The sequence below is a fragment of the Thrips palmi genome, unplaced genomic scaffold (genome assembly GCF_012932325.1).
Source record: "Thrips palmi isolate BJ-2018 unplaced genomic scaffold, TpBJ-2018v1 HiC_scaffold_4, whole genome shotgun sequence".
NCBI lineage: Eukaryota > Metazoa > Arthropoda > Insecta > Thysanoptera > Thripidae > Thrips > Thrips palmi.
Window position 1 is genome coordinate 8176132 of NW_023144631.1, and position 22605 is coordinate 8198736.

Genomic DNA, 22605 nt, shown 5'->3' on the forward strand with positions numbered 1-22605 from the left:
GGATTCGGGCGGTGCACTGTGCGGCCGTACCGTGACGAGCCGTGTCGAGCCGTGACGGCGGCGGCGATGAAATGAAAACGATGTCACGCCATCGCGTTGTCAGCGATAACGGCGGGGTTTTAGTTAACGTGTCACACACACATACACACACACCAAAAGGCTCGATCCCACAGCCTCGCACAGGGCATAGACATGCACGAGGAAGAAGGTCCAAGGGCCACCACCATCCAGCGGAGCGAGTGCGACCAACCGCCTCCTCCGCGGCCTCCTCAGACTGGGCGTCGTGGCAGGGTCAGCCCAAATCTCGATTCCTTGCGGATTTATGTCACGACGGCTTCCGGCTGCAATCGGTGACGCTGGCTCCTGGGGCGGGCTGGCTGGCTGGCTGGCTGGCCGCCTGGTCGGCTGGCTGGCTGGCCGGCGCTCCATTCGATGCCACCGCGTTATCTGACACCGCGCCTAATGGGGTGGAGGCCTCCAGGCCGGCCCGACTCTGCCTGCTCTGCCCGGCCTGCGCGGCTTGGCCTGCGGCATGGCCTGCGGCTTGGCTTGCGGCCGGCGGGTCGGCCGGCCCGCCCGGCCTACGCTGCCGGGGTTCACATTCACAGTGCCGGCCCGCAGAAGTAACAACAGAAAAGGAAGTAGTTTTAATGGCGCACGTGTTTTTCCAAAGGGAGTAACGCGATCCCTTCCGCGCGGCGCGCATCGCGACGGTGGCGCCGGCACACTGCCACACACGCGTGCGCGCACGCCAAGGCCGGGCCGGGCTAGGCAGGCCGGGCGCACAATCGGCCCGGATTTCCCGCCAAAAAGGGGAGTGAGGCAAATAAGCAGCGAAGCGGGCAGAGGGAGGGAGGCGCGGCGGCGCGGCGGCCTCCGCTATGCGCGCCCTGCGCCACGGCCTCGCCCGCCGCCTCGTCTCCCAAAGCCACTCTTCCGCGAGTCAAAATCCCCGCCGGAAAGATTTTAGCCGCGGAGAAGTTGGGTGGGATCCACGACGCGGCCCGCAACGCAGCGCAGCGCCGGGCTTGCTAACCTCGCGGCTTGCCTGGCTTGCCCTGCCGTCCGCGGTGCGTGGCTCTGCGAGGCGTGGCGAGGCGTGGCGATGCTGAGCAGGGAGCGCGTTTTGCCCGAAGCCGCCCCCCTGCCAAGCGCTGCCAAGACGGAGAGACAGCGAACAAAAAAGGGCCGGAAAAAACGTTATCATTTCATTTTGCTGCGGATCCTTGCGGCCGTTGTTTGGATGCGCGCGTTTTGCCCCTTTCGGGCCCCTTTCCCCTCCCTTGGCCCAGCTCGGCAAGCTCAGCGCGACCCGCGCGCGCAAACAAAAAAAGAAGTCAAAAATAAAATACAGGGTAAAAAAAATTCAGCCGCAACCACATAAATCAGAAAAAAGCCGCGGCTAATAAATATATACAAAAAGGAAAAACAAATTGAAACACCTGCCATAAAGGAGGGCGCGCGTCAACCAATGCGATCGCCAGGATGAAAGAATGAAAAACGGGCGGACCTCATTACTGGTCGTTCCCCAATATCTTCTTTTTTTACCTTTTTTTTCCTTTTTTTCACCCCGCCCTATCTGCCGTGTCGCTTCGCCTGCCATTAAAGTCTGAAAGCACCATAAGTTACCTCGGCCACTTTCCCGCCAAATAATAATCATAAAAAAGGGACACGATGCGGCATAAAGCGTGTCGCACACAACACACACGCGGCCTTGGAGACACTGTAAAAAATAAGTGTTTATAAAGGATGCCGAGGCGGAACGGAAAGGGAGCAGCACGGCCAGTCCAGGGAATGAAAAAAAAAAACTCACTCGCGCGGCGTTCAAGTACCGCCCTCAGATTGGCAGCGAGGGCGTCGTCTGAACTGTATTTGCTTCGTTTCACAGAGCGGGGAGGAGAGGGGAGGGGAGAGAGAGAGAGAGAGGAGAAAGAGAGCGATATACACGCTCCCCCCGCGGCGTAACGACGGAGCCACCCGCCGTATCGACGCGCGCTGCCGAGGGAAACAGATTAATGAGACAAGCGGATATGAGTTGCTACTATCTGCCGGAGGAATCGGCAGCGTGTCATACCTCACCGCTCCGGCAGCAGCGGCAGCAACAAGAACAACAACAAGAGACGCCTTAGCCAATTAACAAAGGCGGGGCTGCCGTGGCGCCAAACCGACCGAACAATGGCGCCAACTATAATAACGCGCCGGCAGGTGAGACGGTGTGTGTGTGTGTGTGTGGAGAGAGTGTGTGTGTGCGCGCAGGCGTGCAAGTGACTGCACGAGGAGGCGCGCATGTAAGCTGATTGCCATAGGTTTATCCCGTCTTGTCTCGACACGACACGAACACGTGCGTGTGTGCGTGAGTGTGTGTGTGAATGAGCTGGGAGAGAAGGGGGGGGGGTAAGTTTGTAGTGGTGCACAGCATCGCGTATCTCCCCGCCGAGGGTCTGATACGCGCCACCGAGACAGCGTTACCATGCACGCGACGCGATGAGGACACTGTCCTCAGGACAGGGCCCGACTAAGCGGGTCCCAATACAAAAACAAAGGGGGACACGGCGACAGCAGCGGAGGTGAAATTGGGACTGACCGTGGTCTCCTTGACGCGGCAGCGGGCCGCATGCTGACTTCTGAGAAAGGTGGTGTTTCCGTCCAGCAGGCCAGCAGGCCAGCAGGCGGAGCGCCCGCGGAGTCGAGGGTAGGCCGTCCCGCAACACAGCGGCGCGCGGCGCGCGGACTATCCCGCGGCCGGCGGGCGGCAGCGCACCGCCACTGATAGCAGCAGCCGCAGCTGGCGCCGCGCCGCCGCCGACCGTGTCCCCGACGAGGAGAAGAGGGCCCTGAGAGAGGCTTGGTCCAAGTTCGGGGCGGGGCGGGGCGGGGCGGTTCGGGCCGCGCACCTGCGTCCGGGCAGCGCAGGGCGGCGCGGCGGTTCGGCGGCGAGGCGCAAGGAAAGAGGGGACGATCGGCTTCCTGATGAGCAGGAGGTAACAGCTGACCGGCCCGGCCCGGCCGCCACCATCAAAAGTTGCTCAGCCCGGGCCGGTTCGGCAGCCCGGCAGGCACAGCCCTGGCTGGGTCGGGCCGTTAATCTATTTCGAGGCCCAGCCAGCCACCCGGCCGTCGGGTCGGCCGTCCCCGGGGACGCCCTGCCTCTGCTCCCCGCGGCCAGCGTGGCCCCGTCGGCCGGCCGCCACAGGGCCTGCATGAGCTGCCGAAGGTTGCCGAAGGTGCCGAAGGTTGCCGAAGGCCAGCCCCTCAAGGCGGTAGGCCAAGGCAGGCCAAGGCGCCCTGCCCTGGAAGCTGGAAGCTGCTGGGAGGGGCTGGGTTAAAAATAGGCGGCCCAAACCGGAGGAAGATCCTTGCTGGGGCAGGGCGGCGGCGGTGGTGGTGCTGATCAAGGCCGAACAACACAGCATGCCATGCACGCCGAGGCCGTGACACTGCTGCCGCATTATCGAAGCCATCATTTTGTTTACCAGCGCGGTGGAGGGGGAGCGATAAGCGCGGAGGAGGGGCTGCTGCTGCCGTGTGCCGCGGCGGTGGCGGCCGCAGTGCTGCCTGAGGTACGGCGTCGTTTCCCGAGATGGAATCAGGAGCCAGCAGCTCCACCTCGCTAGTCTGGCGCGGCGCAGCGGCGCAGCGGCGAAGCACGGCGCAGCGCGTACTACCTTGCCAGCCACAGGGCTAACCCTCTCCCGCCCCACTTCCTGCTGAAGCAAGTCAACGCCAAAGCGATCCCAGCAAAAAAGGGGAGGGGTACGAGTGGCGCTATCGCCAGCGCGCTGCAGCTATCGCACGGACCGCCACTTATTTCCCGAGCGGGGCCACGCCGCGCCGCGCCACGCCGCCGCGACGCACAAACTCAATGTCGGCCGGGAAAGGCGGCCGCCTGATAGTGACGGGGCTTTTCGCGGAGGTAGACGACATGGCCGTGCCTGCTGGAGGCAGCGCGGTCACGTCGGCGACGCTCGGGAGCGTGCGCTGGAGCGACCGCACGCGCGTGTACTTGAACGTGTGCGCGAGCGTGTGCAGCCGGGGTGCGCGATGATCGCATAAACATGCCGGATAAGGATCAGTATGTATGAGGTTCGGATCTCCGGACGGCGCTGCCCGGCAGCACCAAGGCACCGCGGCCCCGAGCAGCCCCGAGGCACAATGGACCGCCTCCAGTGTTCTCCAGTGAATGCAGCGCCGCCTGCAACTATCTCGTGCATTCCGATCCGGAGGCTGGCGGCGAGGCTGGCGGTGGGGCTGGCGGCGCACACAAAGAAGGCCGGGCCGGACAAGGTCGTCCGCCAAAGGGTGGCCGTCGACGCGGAAAATGCGGCCGGCGCGACGTCAGCGGCGTCCCTCAAGGACCCCGTCATGCGCGGCAGGACCGCGTTCTGACGGCGAGGGTACGGCCAGTGACGTCACCGCCGGCCGGCTGGTTTCACTGTCAGATTCGGTCAAATATCGGTTGACCCCCTTCCCTCTCGCCTCGAGCTCATCTGGCAAAACGCGTACATGAATTAGAAATTGCACATTAATTCATGCGCGGCGCAGCGAGGCCGCATGAAATGCTAATGGTGGCTGCCAGCGCGCGCGCCGAGCCGAGCCGAGCCGAGCCGAGCCGAGCCGAGCCGGACCGAGCCGAGCCGAGCCGAGCCGAGCCGAGCCGAGCCGAGCCGAGGCGAGGCGACGGACCGCAGCCGTGGCGTGGCGGAGCGCGGCAGGTACAGCCACAACAACAAGTATGAAAAATCGAGACGCGATAACTCTTCCCCAGGCGCGCCAAAGCGGCCACGATTTTTCCTAATTTGGGGACACGGCGATGCGCGCTGCGGGGCGCGCAAGGCAGCGCGTCGTCGACAGGCCGCTCCGCTGCAGCTGTGCTCGCCGTGCTCGCTGCCGGCTCAGAGAGCAACGTTAATTTATCGCAGGGGATTTGGGCGTTCATTTCGGTACGACTGTCTTGCCGGGCTGTCCGGGCTGTCCGTCTAGCCCTTCCAGCCCACGGCAAACCGGCCGCTCGGTCCAACGAAAACCGACGGAACGAGGCGCAGACTCGGTGAGCCGCGGCGGCGGCGGCAGCCGAACCGAAATGGATCCTGCAAATGGACCGGGCCGCTCGCTGGAAGCTGTGCAGTGCAGCCGGGCCGGTCGGACTTTCATTAAAGCTGCAATTGAGGCGCGGTCCATGGCGTTGCCGCGGTGGACGCCGAACAGGAACAGGCACCGTGCAGGAAGGGCACGGTGTTCCAACATCGGGACCAGGGCCTGCAGGGCGGCGGGCGTTTTCTTAAAGAGAGTGCTCCTGCGGCGATGCGTGCCCGGCGGTGCCCGAGGCCGAGGCGCGGCGTGGCACGGCGGCGTGGCGTGGCCGGGCCAAACTGGACCACGCTCTGCAAACAACGCCCCAGGCGCTTGCTCGCTCGGCGCTCGGCCCCGCTGCGCCGCCACTATGCCACAGCCACTACCGCCACCGCCAGGCGCCAGGCCAGGGCCTCGGCCGGGGCCGGCCGGCAGCGTCTCGCCACACGCGTGTTATTTTATCGGAACAGAAAGTGGCCATGACAGTCGCAATGGCCCTCCGCTCCGCCCTCCGCCCTCCAACGCCGCGGCCCCGAGGGCGGGCCCGGCCGCGCCGCCCGGACAGGTTCAAGCTGCTCCCCATCAGGAAGAGGCTACCCTTGGAGGCCCGTGGCCGCGCGGGGCAGTCTCGGCGTGGTTGGAACTCCCTGCCGCTCCCTGCCCTTCGGACCCAACGGACCCGACGCCGCATTGCCACTGACTTTAGGGTCGGCGGGGCCGCCTGACCGTGCAGGCCCGCTCTCTGGTTCGTCCTCGCCCAACTCGATCCGTTCCCCTAAAGCACCCCAGCAATACCTGGGCCAAGCCTCGGCGGCCCACCGCACCGTGCCGCGCCCCAACCCGAGAGCACGGACCGAAATCAGAAACTATCGTGATCTGAAATGAGCCTTTTCGTGGGCCGCTCTATCCAAGTCTTGGCCTCGGCAGTTAGTAGTCCAGGCACATAGATACATGCATAGATAGACAGATACGTAGATCGATCCCCCTCACACACTAGGCTGCCTGGCTGCCTGGGGGCGAGGGTGGCGAGACGAGCGGGTCCAGGCGGTGGCCTCAGGGCTGTCCGGAACCATCAATAACCCCGCCGACGTGCCCCCCCCCCTTTCCCCGCCTGCACTGTATTCACCGTGCCGGGTCTTAGTGGCGGTCCTTCCCAGCCTTGCTTAGGGGGCCGTCTTCGCGGCGGGGCCGAGGCGGGGTGCGGAGAGGGGCGGGGTGCCGATTGCCCGTCAAAGTGTCGACGGCGAAGAAAAGGAGGGTGTCTCTCTGTCTCGCGTGCCGCCGCGCTGGGCGCGCTGACAGTGCACCCCCACGCCGAACCACGCCGAACCACGACCCAGGTGGACCGGCCCCCAAGCCACCCCGAGCAGCGGGGACTGCGGCGCTGGCAAGGACTGCTTGGGGGACGCTACTGCTGACGCCGAGGCTGACGCGGGACTCGTTCTCCTTGACGATCGCTGTGAGCAGTGTGCGGCGACGGCACGGCGCGGCGCGGCAGGGCGCGGCACGGCACCACAATCAATCGCAGCGACTAGACACTCCGTGATGTACGGGCTGGCCAAGGAAATGGAGGGGAGGCGCGGGGGCGAGAACGGCGCTGTGACGGAGATGGCGCCGCGGGGAGTCGTCCGCCCCGCCCGCCCCGCCCCGCCCCGCCCCGCCCCGCCCCGCCCCGCCCCGCCCCGCCCTCGCCTGGCGCGGTGCCAACCCACCTCAACTTGTCATTTCAAGGTATCGTGTAAACTACCTGGCGGCCCTGGCGGGGGAGGTGGCCGGGCGGTTCTCGGAGGTGGCGCGCCGGGCGCCGCGGCGTCGCCTCGCTGTGGTGCCGTGACTGTGTCTGTGTGGTGCGGTGCCGTCCGCGCGGATCGGCGCGGAGCGAGGTCCACAAACTAATCAAGCTGCCTGCCGAAGTGCCGAGTCGAGCCAAAGGACCAAAGGACCCCGTCGTCCTCCCCCACCCCTCTCCCCGCCGCGACCCCCACGCACATCACGAGTAGTACTTACTCTTTGGTGCTTGGCACGCCTTCCTCCCCTGTCACGGAGTCACCGGGAGGGGGGGGGGGCGATAAAAATGGACTCCTTAGGGATGCGCACTGCCTCCCGGCCGCCTCGCCGTTTCAAAGGCAGCGCCAAGTTATAGGACTCTCCGGCGCGAGGGCGTGGGACGGCCTGGCGAGGTGACATGGTCGTCAGCCTGGGCCCGGCCGGCGACACTGGGTTACACTACACCCCGAGACGCCCCGGCCCGCCCCGCCGGGGGGCCGGGCCGGGCCGGGCACACACCGTGCTCGTCGGCCCGTGAGGTGGGCCCGGTCACGCGTGCCGACGCGGCCAAGGCCGACTCCGTGGCGACGGCAGTGGCGGCACGGCGCGCGGCGCTGTTTTCCGCATGTGCGGCGGCCCGGCGGCGACGTGCAATGAACACGGGATGACAGCGGCGCGCAGACCGCCAACACAAGCAAGCCGCCCCCGGGCAAGCCAGGGCAATAAGCCAGGGCAGCCCGCATCAAACATGCAGCGTCTCGGCCTCTGCCGCCTCGTGTGCGATTGGCGAGGAGCGAGCACGCCTCGAGGCCGCGAATCCAGGCCGCGCTGCCGCGCTGTCTCGCTGCGAGAGGCCGAGAAGGCGGTGCAAGGCGTCGCAAGGCGCAAGGCGCAAGGCGGTGCCGACAGCGAGGGACGACAGATGGGGCGCGATGCTCGGCGCGATGGCCGTGAATTAGCCTGGCAAATGGGAGACTATCATTTTTCTCCTCCGCGCTGCTCGCTCTGCACGCCCTGCTTGCCCTGCGCGAGTGGCGGCGCCAACGTTTCCGCTTCCGGAGGCGGGGAGAGGGGGGGGGTGCAACGCGCCACCAGAGCAGCAACGTGTAAAACATTTTAGAAAGCAATCGCCTGCAGCGCGTCTCTGTGTGCGAGGCGGAGTGTGTCTGAGGGTGTGCAGGGGGCTAGGGTCGACTGAGCGAGGTAACCGATCCGCCTCGCGGACAAAACAGGTCTGTCTGCGCTGCCTCATAACAGGCCTGAGACCCCGAGACAGTGCCGCAATTTACACTCGGAACATGTCCTGCGCGTCGACCAGCGCCACCGCGCCCCGCCACGCCCCGCCACGCCCCGCCACGCCAACTGGGGCACGTCGTAAAATTTTACACAAGGCGTCCGCGCTGTGGCGTACACGTTTAGGGCCCACGGGCGCGGCAGCCGCGGCGAGCCAGCGAGCGCCGAGACAGGGAGACACATCATGGGGCTCCCTCGGCGGAGACACGTCGCCTGGGCCGCCTGGGCCGCCTGGGCCGCCTGGCCGCCTGGGCCGCCTGGGCCGCCTGGGCCGCCTGGGCCGCCTGGGCCGCCTGGGCCGCCTGGGCCGCCTCGCTCGAGGACTCCAGGGGACTCCGTGGAGCGCCCGCGGCGAATTCAGAGGACATTTGTTTATGCACGATACAGATACACGTACGTTTCTAGAAAACTTTTTTTCCGAGCCGACAAGGCCCCAGTCATGAATCGGGCTCCACGCGTAGCGCCGCGCCGCGCCGCGCGCCCTTAGAAGAGTATTGGTTTTCGAAGAGCATTACCATACCCATACGTCTTGCATATACGTCTCGGACACAGACGGCTGGCTCATCCCGCGAACATCCATGCCGCATATTTCTTAAGGGGCGGCACGGCAGCGCCCGGGCATAGCAGGCACTCGCTTCACAAACGAATAATTCGACACACACACACACACACACACACACACACGCGCGCGCGCGCGCGCGCTAGCGCTGTCCGCCAGGGTCACGTCGGGGGAACTGTTGACTCCCACGCGCCCGCTGGCGGTCCCCGGCGGTCCCCCGCGTCTTTTTTTCTATCCTTTCGCAAACACGCATTCATCCCCGCCCCGCCACTGTTTGAGATTCGAGCCGGGATGCCATCCCATCCCATCCAGCCCGAGTTCCGGCCAGAAACACATCGGCACAAAGTGAGGGGAGGCGGCCGTAATCCTGACTTATTACCATGTTTTATTCTTTTTATTTCCGGTTCCCGCTGCCCTTCCACTCGATGCAGGCCGTGCTGCTGCTGCTGGCTAGTGCACTGCACAGTGGGCCAGAAGATCGGCGCAGGCGGCAAAAACTCAAGACGCGTTTTGAGCTGCAGTGTCGCTGAACAGGACTCGAACAGAGCGTGTTACCCCACCAATGGATTCCTCGTTCGGAGAGCAATCCATTGGTGGGGTCACACGTTAGGCTCGAGTCTCATTCAGCGACTCTGGAGCTCAAAACGCGTTTAGAATTTTGGCCGCCTCCGCCGCTCTTCTGGCCCACTGTGCACTGCTGCCGCACACGGACGGGGAGAGACACGGACGGACTCGGAGGCAAATGAGGTTGCGATGCGCTTCGACCCCGACCGGCTGGGCTGGGCTGGGCCGGGCCGGCCAGAAGGGGCTCGACGGCGGTCGCCACCAGCTAGCACCACCAGCAGGGGGTGGTTGGAGAAGGGCGACGCCAGGGCGACGCGGGAAACGTCATGTTGCACCAGCCTGATTGGCCTCGCCGTCCTCCCCGTGATTTGCATCTCAATAAGCCGACTCGCTCCGGCTGCACTGCGCGTCGTCGTCCTCGCCGTCGTCCTCGTCGTCCTCGTCGTCGCCGAGGTCATGGCGGTCTGGTTCAGCCGGGCCGTTTCCCCTCGTCCCGTCTCTCTCGCGCTCGCGGCGCGGCCCGCGCAGGTGCGAGCGAGACGGAGCGACGAGGCGCTGCTCGCCAAAGAAAGGCGGCAATTTGCGGCGCGTTGAGGCCGAAAGCCGGAAGTCGGGAAGCACACTGGAAGCACGCTGGAGCCTCATTCCCAAGTCCGATGAGGGCGCGAACAAGATGGACGGCACTGCAAGTTCGGCGTAACGAGAAGACACTAGGCACGGCGTTCTTCGGCTCGGCCCGGCTCGGCCCTGTTCGGCCGCGCTCCGGAAAAGGGAGGAAAAACGTGTTTCCCCGAACTCGAACGAACACTCTATTAGCGGATCGCGTCGCGATGCAAAGTTGTCCGCTACGCTGCGAGCGTGGCGGCGCTGCCAAGTTGGCCCCGAGTTTGAAGCGACGAATCGAGCGGCCGTGTAATTATAAAGTGCTCCACGCCGATCGGGGCGAGCGGGACTCGCTCACTGTGTGTGTGTGTGTGTGTGTGAGCGTGTGTGTGTGAGCGTGTGTGAGCGTGTGAGCGCGCGTGGGCATGCGTGTGGCAAACAGTGTCCGTGTGTGTGTGCGGCTGCTCCATTGCCGCCCCGCTAAGCGGTCCCATTTCCGACCCCCCAGCGGGGCCCCTCCCGGCCCCTCCCCACTCCGCCCAGCCTCAGACCCAATCTATCGGCGAACACGTGGCTGGGCTCGAAGGGAATGGAGGGAATGGGGGTGAAAGAGACTTGCATACTTCCCGGTGCCGCCTCGCCGGCCTCGCCAGCCTCGCCGCGCCGCCGGCAGCGCCTGCAAAACCACAGCCCGCCGGGCCCGGCTCCACTGGTGGTGTTCCCGGGATCAAGACAGCTCAGTGCTGCCAACCGTACAGTCAATAAAATTGATCCCGAGCGCGGCGCAGCAAGGCGCGCAGAAGGGCGTGAAGGTTTCCGACCGAAGAAGAAGCAGCGGGGCGAGGCGGAGTGGCCCTCTCTCTCTCCCTCCCCCTCCCCCTCCCCCGTCCGGCTGACCGCACGCTCCCCTCTCGCTTGCTCTCGCTCCAGAGAATTCGGGCTAATTAAACTGCCACAAAAGCAGAGCGAAAGGTGAGTCAGGGCGCGCGACACGGCGCGTGGCGGCGGCAGGGGGAAGGGGGGGGGCGGCAAACAGACTCGATGACAAAGCCGAGAGGGCCTTTTCCAGACCCGCTCTCCCACCGGATTGTGAATTTGCGCCTCTTTCATATTGCGATGATTGCACGGACTGTGTGCTGTCCAATGACGTCAAGGTGGGCTCCTCGCGCCCTCCCTCGGCCCTGCCTCAGCCTGCCCTATAGCCTGCCCTAGCCTGCCTCCCGTTTCCGTGACGTCATCGTCTCATTGTCTACAGCTTAGCAGGGTTCGCGAGGCGGCCCCGAGAAAGGGGTGCTGCAGCAGGAGTGATTATATTGGGATTCCTCCACGGCTATGATATCCCGAGCTCCCTTCATATCAGCAGTCCGACGCGCCGCACTGCCGGGGCACTGCCGGGGCACTGCCGCTCTCCAGATGCTATGGGGCCGACCGCCCCGACGGCCCCGACCCCGACCACGCTATTCCGGACTCCCTCCATCCGGATCTGGATCTGGCTGGATCTCCGCTTAGCTCCGTCCGAGCCCGGGACGGCTCTGACAGGTCCGCCCTGGCCGGCCTCGGCCTGGGCCTGGACGGCTTCGGCCTGGCCGGCATGGCCGGCGCGGACGGCTTCGTCGAGGATTCCCTGCGGATGCATTCCGCTCCTCGGCTCCGCCGTCCACCCCACTTACAACCTCCCGCCTCCCGACGAGCTGAAATATAGAATGACGCCCAGGCGCCGCTGACAAACACAATTTAGAATCGTGTCGTTCGACTTTCTGCTTCCCACTCAGTGAAGTTGGAGTGACAATTACGGTGCGAATCCCCGACGGAGGCAAAGCAACTTCGGGAACAGGTTGAATTTTATTTGGGAGCGTTCCCTTTGTGGCGAAAGAGCGACACCTCTCCGCTTCGCCCAGGCTTATCGGGCCGGGCAAAGGGTGGCCGCGGGCGACGCGACACGTGAAGCCCGATGGAAGCGAGATGGCGCGCATTTCACGCCGACAACCTGCGGCGGGGCGGGGCGGGGCGGGGCGGCGGACACGATACGAAACTGCCGACAAGATGTATCGCGTCCTCCAACCCCGACGGCGAAGAGTCCGAGTCAGCCCTCCGGGGACGGTGGGAAAGCGGAACAAAAAATAAAAATAAACAAACTGCGTCGAAATTACCCCCGCCGCGCCGTGCCCCGCCGCGCTGAGCCCCGCGCAGTGCAGTGCCGTCCTGCAACAGGGTCCAGCTTGGCACACTAGCCGCCCCTCCCCCTTTCCCATTGCGCACTGCACTGTTGCCATTTGTTCATAGTGCTTTCCCGCGTTCCCTCCCCGCCCAATATCTGCTTCCTGGCGGTGCTGGTGGCGATGGCGACGCCGTGGCGACGCCGAGGACGCATGCTGTCTCTCTCTCTCTCTTTCTCACCTCGCCATCAAAGTGCTATCCGGCGTCACCGCGCGGCGCTCGCAAGGCGCGAAAGAAGCGGCAAAAAAGGAGGCGGCAACATTACGAAGCAGCGGCAGCAACAACAGTTCCAGGCTGTTTCAAAGTCTAACGAGCGGCTGAGTCCCAACAGGCCCCGATCGGGGCGAGCGCGGGGCGCGTGGCGCGGCGTGGCGCGGCGTGGCGCGGCGTAGCGCGGCGTAGCACGAAGCGCGAACTGCCGTATCAAAACTTTGCCTCCCTTCTGTTCTTTCTTTTTGGCGCGCGCGCGCGTGCGTGCGTGTTCCATGCAAAAGTGGGCCGGATCTCCGTTCACACGCACGCGCGGGCAGGGTGCGTACAGGGCGTCGTTCTAGTTCCCACAGTGGGCCAGAAGACCGGCGGCAAAAGCTCAAGATGCTTTTAGAGCTTCAGAGTCGCTAAGCAGGACTCAAATCGAGCGTGTGACCCCACCAATGGATTCCCCATTCAGAGAGCAATTCATTGATGGGGTCACACGCTCCGTTCGAGTCTCATTCAGCGCCTCTGGAGCTCAAAACGCGTCCGGAATTTTGACCGCCTCCACCGGTCTTCTGGCCCACTGTGCAGTGCAGGCGCAGCTGTCCATGCAGACCCTCCGCGCCACCACCGCCGATGCCTCCATGGCGTCCAACTCGTCGTCGGGTTTCGCCTCGCCTCCCTCGCCGCGCGCTTTACGAGCTTTCCCTTCCTCCGTTCGTTGTTGGCGTTGCTGGCGTTGTTGGCGTTGTTGGCAGGCAGCGCCCGGTGTCTCTCCTCCCGCTGGATGCGCGCTGCGCGCACGCAATATGTGAGGTTATGGCCCCTCCGCCTCAGCCTCACCGCCCGGCCCGCCCCGGAGAGGCGGCGAGACAAGACGCTCGCCAAATGGAGCGAGCTATAGCGAGCTACTCGGCCCGAGGTGTACAATCAAACTTGGCCGCGCCGGCGGGGCCGACGGCGCCGAAGGGAGTTTTCTTGTTTTTTTGGGGCCAGGCAGAGGGAAACATGGCCAAGCAAGGCAAAAGCCGCGGCCGTTGTAAACGTTAATTACCCACCGGGCCGAGCGAGCGGCCGGCAGTGCGGCAGGTACGCCGGCCCGGGTCGGGTAGGGGTATTAGAAGGCGCGCCCCGGCCCGTACCGCCAGGGCCGCCGGGACCGAGTTGCACGGCCTGGCCTCGAATCGGGCGGGAAAATTAAAACAATCCCCCTCGCTTGTACCCACAGGCACGACGGTGTTCTTTGCGAGCAGCAGGGAGGGAAACAAACGGCGGGTGAAGAAGAAGAGGAAGAAAAGAGAAGAAGAGGGACTCACCACGTCGATGAGCTGGCTGAGCTTGAGCTTGATGCGCACGGTGAGGGCGTCCGTCACGTTCACCACGGGCCGCACCAGCTTGTTGTAGTTGGAGAGCAGGTCGTCGTACAGTCGTTTGGCGTCAGGGTTCCCCGAGCAGCCTGCGAGCACAACCAAGTTAGTTCAACAATTTGGCGGGAGCAGCAAGAAGCACTCGACACGACATAATCCGGCGGACGGGCGCGCTGAATGCTGAAGGCTAGCGCCCCGCCCCGCCCCGCCCCCTACAGGATGAAAGCAGCGGACGGGGTGCTTCGCCCGCCTCGCCCCTCCAGCTGCAGTTCTAGCCGTTCTGGCGCTCTGAAGCCTTTCCCAGCGCTGATGAAAAGGAATCGGGGCGATGGATACCGTCCAAAACGGCGAGGGAAGGGAGGGAGCGCCTCGTAGTGGGCCAGCCCTGCCCAGGCCGGCCCAGCCCAGGCCTGCCGCTCCCTCCCCCGCCCAAGGTCAGTGTCATCCCGGCGAGGGGCGGCGAGGCGGCCGTGCTGGCATGCCGAGTCCATTAGTGCGCGAGTCAGTTCGAGTTCCCTTATCTCCGCGACTCCGCGTCTTGGCGCGCACCCCGCCCCCGCCAGGCCGCCACACCCCTCTTAGGGGACAGAGGACCCACCGAGAGGGTTTAATTCTTTAGTTTCACCCAAAGCGTAATCGAAACCCTTTTTGGCGTGCCAAAAAATTCGACCCTCTGTCCTGCCGTCCCTTGTGCAGAGCGCGCGTTAATACTGGTCCACTAATCAGAAACTTCATGTCAGGTGGTCTAAAACAATTAGCGTGAAATTACATGACATTGGCTTTTGGAAAAATAATGAAGTGCGCTGTTTTCCCGTACCTCCAGTGGGGCTGGTTTGTGTAAGTGGAAGGGGGGGGGACCTAGCTCAGCTCTGGCATTCGTCATGGACTAGGTCGTCATGGAGCCAGGCAGCACACACACGGCAAGGGCTCCTAACACAACAGAAACTTGGCCGTGTTTTCTTTCGTTTCCACCCCACACGCGTGTTAGTAGTGTAAGTGTGTTTGCGTGCATGTGTGTGTGTTAACGAGGACGCGGCCATACAGTGTAGCCCACCTGGACATAGTGCAGCGACAGCCGGGACCCGTCACGGTAAGGACTCGTAAATCTTGAAACAACGGTCCGTGCTTAAGGCATCGCGTCGTGACTTTGTGAGCCGGCTTGGCGTCCCCCCCCCCTTCCCCCCTTTTCCCACTGCCGGGTCATGAGTAATGACCCCCCTCGTGCCGGTCCAGGGGAGCGTGGCAGCGTGGCCGCGCCCCGGTGGAGGGTAGTTGTGTGGCGCCGTGGCCCTCGCCGTGGCCCCCGCCGTGGCCTCGGTGCTCGTTCCGGGGTTCCAGCCGCGTGGCCGCCACTGCTAAAGGCGCTGGCGGCCGCGGAGGACAGCGCCAACTAAGGACAGTCATTCGTCCCGCAACGACTCCCTCTCCCGCCCCCGAGTGCAGCGGGCGAAAAGACGTCGCCGTGGCCTCGGCGCCGACCGCGCGACCGCCACCCGGCCGGGCCGTGTCACCCTGGTGAAGGCTCGCCGACGACGAAGGCAAGCGACGCGAAAGCGCCGAGCAAGACGCCAAGTATCGAGTTTTGCCGGTTCTCCGAGGCGCAAAAGCAAAAGCCAGGCGGGGACTTTATTTAATTTTCGTGCGTGGCGCTTTCATCCCGACGCAACGACGCCATCCGGGCGGGCGGGGGTCGAGCAGCCTGGAGGCAGCCTGGAGGCAGCCTGGAGGCCCCAGGGGCGGCGCGGCGTGGTGTGGCGTGGCGGGGCGCGGCGTAGCGCGGGTATCACGGCAACGTTTCATATTGTTCCCGACGTTTTCTGATGAAGGCCGACGAGGGCCCGGCCCAGCCCAGCCCGGCCCAGCCCAGCCCGGGGCACCGAGGGCGCTGGCGCTACCCACGGCCAGGCAGCGCCAGGCCCGGGCAAGTAAGCCTCGCTCCGCCCCGCGCCCCGCCGCACCACGCAGCGCCACGCAGCCCGACTACTTTGTGAGGTAAAGGCGGGGATCTCATTACTCCGGCCGGGTGTCTCTAGGGGAGGGATGGGGCGCCGCCAGCCAGCCAGCCAGCCAGGCAGCCAGCCAGGCAGCCAGCCAGGCTTTATGAATTAGTCCTCCACGCTGTGACTGTCGACTGTGCGGCCGACGGACCTTTAGCACTTGCATTCCCGTCCCCGCGCACGCACTCGTCACCGACTGCTCGCTATGCTCGTTGTCGACGCGGCGAGTCGACCTGCCGGTCGCCGACGAGGCCGTGGCCGAGGCCGGCGGGCCGCCACTCGCGCCGCAAGGGCGCAACGCACCGGCCGGAGATGGAGCACAAGAGTGCCCCCGGGAAGGTAACTTATTGCCGACATTAATAGAACATAGCCCCCGCGGCAGCCCGAGGTGGCCCTGCGGCTGGGGCACGAATAATTAAGGTGCTGGATGCCTCCGCCCGCCCCTCCCCGCCCCACCCCGCCCCGGCGGCGCTGCGACCCTGGGCGGGCAGATCCAGACCGGCCCGCGGCCCGCATCCCGGAGGCCCCGCTGCCCGGCGTCCGTCCGATTGCAGGCGCTGCTACACCGCTAGGGCCGCTGGGCCGCGGATTTGGCGCCGGAGCGCGCCGGCCGGACGCCGCCGCTTGAGGAGCCCGAAGCGCTTCAAGGGCTGGATGAGAATTTCCGGCGGCCGGAGGCAAGCGCGCGGAAAATTCGAAACGGGAAGGCGGGCCGCGGCGGGCCGGGGCGCCGCCTCCCCTCCCGCTTGAGGGGGCGCGGCGCGTGGCGCGGAGCGTGGCGCGCCTAGGCCGCGAACCGCAGCGAGACGTGCCGCCGTGCCGCCCGGCTGCCGCCGCTCCCCGCGGCCTTCCACAAGGGCCCAAGGCAGGCGGCGCTCACTGCGAGGAAGCGTAGCGCCGCGTAGCGCAGATTCATATTATTGAATCTCGAGACGCTGCGGGGCGGGGCGGGGCGGGGCGCGGAGGACCAATTAGAAGAGCTGTCGGGTCTGCGGAGGCGCCCGGACTTCCCCCACCCTCCCCGTCTGGGCCCGCAGCGCAGCGCCACTGTATTGGAAACAATTAGGAGCAAATAGGCTTGGCAGTTCCAGCGCGACGCACCTCGTCCCGATTGGCCGGGCTAAACGCGGCGAGACGGCAAGGCAGAGCGGAGCGAGTAGCGCACAGCACAACGCACAGCAACTACACTGCAACGCCTGGCAACGCCCGGCAACTCCGCCCCGGGCATTCCGCCTGCAATGTTAATAATTATACTACAGAGAGCATTGCCGATGCATTGCCGATGACAACAAGGCAGACAGACGCCGCCCGATTGGATTGGATTGTGCTGTATCGGGCCGCTGCACTGCAAAATTATTTGCATTTCGTTAAATATGCATGGGGAGGCCCGGGGCGCACGAAATACAGCGGGGCGCCCTTCTGCCGCGCGTTTTCGTTTTCGGCACTGCATTGGTGGACGCGTGGGTGAAAGGACCTTGGTTAAGCTGTACTGCCACAAATGACTGGAATCGTGTCTGGGGCGACTTTGGCGGGCTGCTGCGTCCAATCAAAGCCGGTTGATCGCACCCCCTCGGCGGCGCGGCGGTCTTTGGACGTTCCTTTTCTATGCCTTTGCTACGAGGGGGGAACAGCTTCCCACATTCGTTGTACAAAATTTGACCACATTCCACATTCAGGTGGCAAAAACGCCTGTAAGTAGGCAACAAGTGTGGCAAAAACGCCAGAAATCTTGCACATTCTTGCACATTCACACAATCATTGTACATAAAATTTGACAGTGGGTCACCCCTCGCTTTGCTACGTTTTGGAGCTGTGCTGCCACAAAGTTGGGCAAAGCGGCGATATTCATTATGTTCTCACTGTTCGAAAGTATCCACGTGAAAAACGAGTGAGTAGAGCACCCCTCGCCTCGCGAGTGGGTTTTGGAGAGTGCCGTCGGACTGTCGGGCTGCCGGGCGGAGAGGCACCAGCATGGCTCCACTACTGGGCTGGGGGGGAATGACCGTTTCCGGGCGGAAAGCAACAGCAAACAGCAAACAGCGAAGGAGTTCGTCCAAACAACGACCAAACTTTTGGACAGCGCCGCGGCCGCGTACAGCCCCCAGCCTCCCGGCCCTTTCCGCCATTTTCCGAATAAAAATGTTTAAACGGGGCGCCGCGTCGCCGCGCTCCGCGAGCCGCGGGCACTGCGCAGTGGGCCGCCGGAAGACCGGTGGGGCGGTCAAAACTCCGGACGCGTTTTGAGCTGCGAGCCAGCAGCAGTGCTGATCGCGTTTTCGTTTTCGTTGTCGCGTTTTCGTTTTCGCGTTTTCGTTTTCCGCGTTTTCGTTTTCGTTTTCGCGTTTTCGTTTTTGTTTTCGCGTTTTCGCGGAGTTGCTCGGTGCATGCTCGGACGTCCATCGACCTTCGCTCAGATTTGCTCGAACCCCAAATGTGTCACGGGTCTTCCTGGGTTTCCCGCTCGGATTCAAAGAGTGCGTCCCGGAGCGAGTCCATTGATTGGCAGCGTAGCAGCACCGCTCGCCCGGCAGCGAATCAGGCGGGGTCGCCGATGCCATCCCACGCCATTCGGCACACGACCGGCCGCCCCCGCCGCCTCTCCCCTGCCGTCGTGTGCACCGCGTCTCTTGCCTAATTTCCAAGCCGCGCGCCACCCCCGCAATCAAGACTGTCTGTCTGTCTGCCCGTGTGGTCGCGACAACTCGGCCGCTTCCACGTGGACGCGGCCTGTCGCTTAGTGTTCCCAGCCACGCCACGTCACCCCGCGGTACCCGCCGCGCTCATGTCTGTCTGTCTGTCTGTCTGCCCGCCTGCCTGTCTGCCTGCCGTCTTCGAGGACTCTCTCCAGGACCATTGGGGCCCGCCTGCCACACCTTGGCGTGCCTGGCAGTGGCTCCGTTTTGTTTCGTCCCGGCTTAGCGGAGGCACTGTCACACTGCAGGACGGCCGAAAAAGGAGCCGGAGCTGGAATCCAAGCACTCGCCGCGCTACCAGTTCACGTCCACATTTTTCTCCGTTCAAATATTATTTTTGTCCCGTTGGCTGCGGCGTCAACTGTTGTTGAAGAGCCGCTCCGAGAGAAGAGCGGCGGGACGTTTACCTTGATGGCGGTGACGTGTTTACACTAATTCCTGAGTAATTGTCTGTGAGAGGTATGGGCGGGGTGTCTGTCCGTCCGTCCGCCCGTCCGTCTGCCCAGAGCGGGTTTCATAATCCGTCAAAAGATGTGGCTGAGGCAGAAGCTTTTGCGGTTCATATTTCTGCGAGGCAGCGAATGCCTCGCTTAGCTTCCCCCACCCCGCCCCCCGAGCCCCCACTACCCCTCCCCATTAGGACCCCGAGCGGGGCGTCACAGAATATACCGCCGCGCGGTGAGGGCGCGCCCCAACTTTCTAGACAAATAAAACTTTCTTTGACTCATAATTTTAATTAAATAAAACAAGTGTTTTCTTTTTGGGGCACATCAGAAAGTCCGCGCGGGGGCGGGCCGGGCGGCGGGGCGCGCCTGGCGAATCCGGTGTGGGCGGGCATGGCGGGGGAGACGAGCCTGGCCGGGACTCTCTGTTCCAACGCCTCTAGGCAGCCTCGTCACCGAAGGTGGAAACTAACGACAGCACTGTTGTTCGACGGTTCGATCTGAGCGAGGCTGCGGCTGCATCCCCCACTAAGATATTTAGCTGGGCCTCGGCCTGCCGCACTAAAGGCAGCAGGTGCGACCAGGAATCGCAACAGGGAACATACGGTAGTACAAGTAACCGTCCCGTTCCCCACACTGTTACAAGGTGGTTCGATTTTCGGAAGGGGCCAAATTTAGCCTGATTTCCGACTGATGTAGGTCCGGTTTCCGGGCGCAGAGAGCGCAAACCGAACCCACCTCAAGTCGAAAATGGGGCTCACCGTGTTACGGAGTTCGATCTCATTTCGTCGTGTCCGAAAATCGAATCCCCACCCCACCCACAGTGTACTCTTCCTCCTCGCCGACGACCTTGCCGCAAGCAGAAAGTTAAAAAGGACCGTGAATAATGTAAAGTCTCCGCTTTCGGGCCGCCAGCCTTGGCCGCCTCGGGGCGAGCGGCGCGCAGCCCTGCGCCGCAACCCTAGGGCACCCTCCGACCCTTAAGCCCGTGTATGTGTGCGTGTGTGATGTGAGTGTGTGAGTGCGAGCGCGTGGCAAAGCAAACAGTCTATTAAACGCGTGACTCTCGCACATCAAGCCAAAAGGGCTGCGGCCCCGCAACGCGTCTTTCACTTGGCGGTAATTTATGCAGACTGGCGGACAAAGGGCCAGGCCTCCACGCGACCCCCTCCACCCCTCCCCCTCTCTCGCTTCATCGGACGCGGAATTCAATCCAGACCTGATGCTCTTCAATGTACCGTATTTCGCTCTCTGCTATGGCGATGTTTTTTTTTACCTCGCCGGTCAGCGCGTACGTGCCCTGCCCGCCCTGCCCGCGGGGCAGGCAGAGGGAAAGCAGGACCGGGGGCGAAAAAAAAGAAAAAAAGAGAAAGAATGCATCGAGTGGCGCGGAAAACAGACGTGCTCAGGCGTGTCTGATACGTTTCCCCCCTTTCTCCGACTCTGTGCTATTCTTCCCGCCCGGCTTAACAACCCCCACAAGTTCGGCGTTCCTTCGCAATTCACGCGCCCCGCCGCGCCCCGCCGCGCCCCGCCGCGCCCCACCTCGCCATTACCGCCTGGGGAAACAATCTCTTCACGAATGCTGAATGTTTGATACGCCACCGGCTGCCTGCACACGCTCTCTCTCTCTCTCTCTCTCTCTCTCTCTCTCTCTCTCTCTCTCTCTCTCTCTCTCACGCGTTAAACCACGCGCAGGGCCGTCCCCGTCCCCGTCACGTATGGCAGTAAAGGGACGCCGCTGATCAGCCCCGAGGGCCCTCTGCAGCCCTCTGCAGCCCTCGGCAGCCCTTGGCAGTGGGCCCCACGCCCTTCAGTCATCGGCCCTTCGGCCCGCCACTCCGCCAATCACAAGGATTTGCACTGGGGCAATATTCGTTTTCCCGCCGCGCTCGGGTCCGCAAATGCACGCGTAACGAGCCGGGAAAACCGCCGGAAACCCCACCGGAAAACCCACCGGAAAAACCGTCGAAAAACGCGCCGAACATGGCTTTTCTCTTACAGGGACAGATCGCCGGCAACATCACGCTCTTGACAGCAACGATTAAATTATCTGCCATGCGCGCTGCGCTGTTTTATGGAAATGAGTTTCGGTTGAAGAAGAACCCGTTTTCAGAGAAGGTGTATGCGAAGACTTTGTTTCTGTCGGCGCCGCTGAGCCGCTCCGCCGCTGCCTCGCTGTAACACTAGACGCCGCCCACGGGCGTCACGCCGGTCCCCGCCGGTCCCGCTCCCAGCGGACGCCGTCAAGACTGTCATCCCGGCGCCCCGGCGTCGCCCAGGCGTCGCCCTGGCGGCAAAGTGTCAGCCACCATCACCGGCGCCCTTTTTTTGCCCGCCGCCAAAATATCCACATGCAAAACTTCTTCGTCGTCGTCGGTCTTTGTTGGGTCCTTTTGTCACTTTTTTAAAAGGGGGTTGGCCGGCTGCTTGGGCTTGGGTCGCAGGGGGGGGGGAGTTGTTGAACCTACGGACTCGGTATTTGTGACAAGCCTACCAAGCAGCAGCCAGCTGAGCCAGCTGAGCCGCCGGGTCACTGCACGGTCGCCGCAGGCCCGAAGGCAGCGGGCACACACACATGACACAGACACACACACACGCACACGAGCGCGCGTCACAGTCCCACAGTGCCGTGGAAGGCAAACAGCATTTATTTCCCCCGGCCGACAGCTCGGCCTGACAGTGAGCCCACCGCGACGGCGAGCACACCGAGGACGCCGTGGACGCGGAGGAGGTCGCCGAAGACGAGCCGCTCAGGAGGACTGCGAGGACTGCGAGGACGCACCGACGCGCACGGCCATGCAGGCGGGGCGCCGCGTCAGCCCGCGTCAAAGTTGACGACACATATTGATGCTGAAAGTTTCCGGGCGGAGGCGGGCTGTGCCGAGCGGGGCGCGGTGAGGCGCGGCCTGTGCGTCTGGGCCAAGTTCGGGGTGGGAGATCACGGCACGGCACGGCACGGCGTGGCGTGGCGGGCATTCAGCACGCTGTGGCGGCCTGGCGGCTGAAGCCCTTCGCCCTTCCCGATGCCACTCGATTGTCGCAGAAGTTGCTAACCGCGCCATCAACGCGCCGCGGCGTGACTCGGTGGGCCGCTCCGCCGCTCCTGTCGAGGCGGTTCGCCCCACGTAATGGATTGCCTGTTTTCGAGCGCGCAAAACACCCGGCGTAGTTGCCAACAAAACAAAAAAAAATTCGCATTGCGTGCGTAGCAGTTTTGTTTATGTTTATTTCGATTCAATTATTTTTTTTCAGTGTGCGCGCGGGGCTTAGGCCGCTTCCGGCCGCACGCCGGGGGGTGCGGCCTGTCCGCGGCCTGTCAGCGAGCCTGTCGAAAACATGATGAAGACTTACTTGAGACGAGGGCGAGCACGATCCACAGGATGCCCACAAGGCACTTCATGTCCGCCCTGTCCGCGGCCCTGGGCCCGCCCCTGGGCCCGGCCCGGCGCGCGCGGCGAGAGCGAGAGCCTGAGCTGCACCCCACCTCGCCGCACCCCGCCGCGCCCCGCCGCGCCCCGCCGCGCCCCGCCGCGCCCGGGACGCCCCGCGGTCAGCTAGCCCCGGGGACCGCGGCCCGCGGCCCCATCTGCAACAACAAGAACAAGAAGGCCGTTGAGAAAGGCACCGGTGGGAGCAACAACAACAACTCGGCTGGCAGTGGATCGGCTCATTAGCAGTCCTGGCTGCGGCGCTGCGGCGCTGCGGCCGACGGATGTGTTGCCGGCGAGGCGGACGCGAGACGCGAGCAAGAAGTTCCCCCCCTCCCCCTCCGCTCCGTGATAGATGTCGGCCGGGCGATATTTGCGAGCGTTTCCCCAACCAGTTGAGTCACTC

General features: G+C 64.0%; 1 protein-coding gene across 1 annotated transcript in view; it reads right to left on the reverse strand.

Moving 5' to 3' along the window:
* LOC117649084 (acetylcholine receptor subunit alpha-like) overlaps nt 1-22232 on the reverse strand; it is a 39193-nt gene extending 16961 nt beyond the window's left edge. Inside the window, exons 1-2 of the mRNA XM_034391504.1 lie at nt 22123-22232; nt 13585-13724 (exon numbers count right to left, since the gene is read on the reverse strand). Coding sequence (XP_034247395.1) covers nt 13585-13724; nt 22123-22171 — 189 coding nt within the window. The 5' untranslated portion in view covers nt 22172-22232. The remainder of the gene's footprint in view (nt 1-13584; nt 13725-22122) is intronic.
* Between the last annotated feature and the right edge of the window lie 373 nt (nt 22233-22605).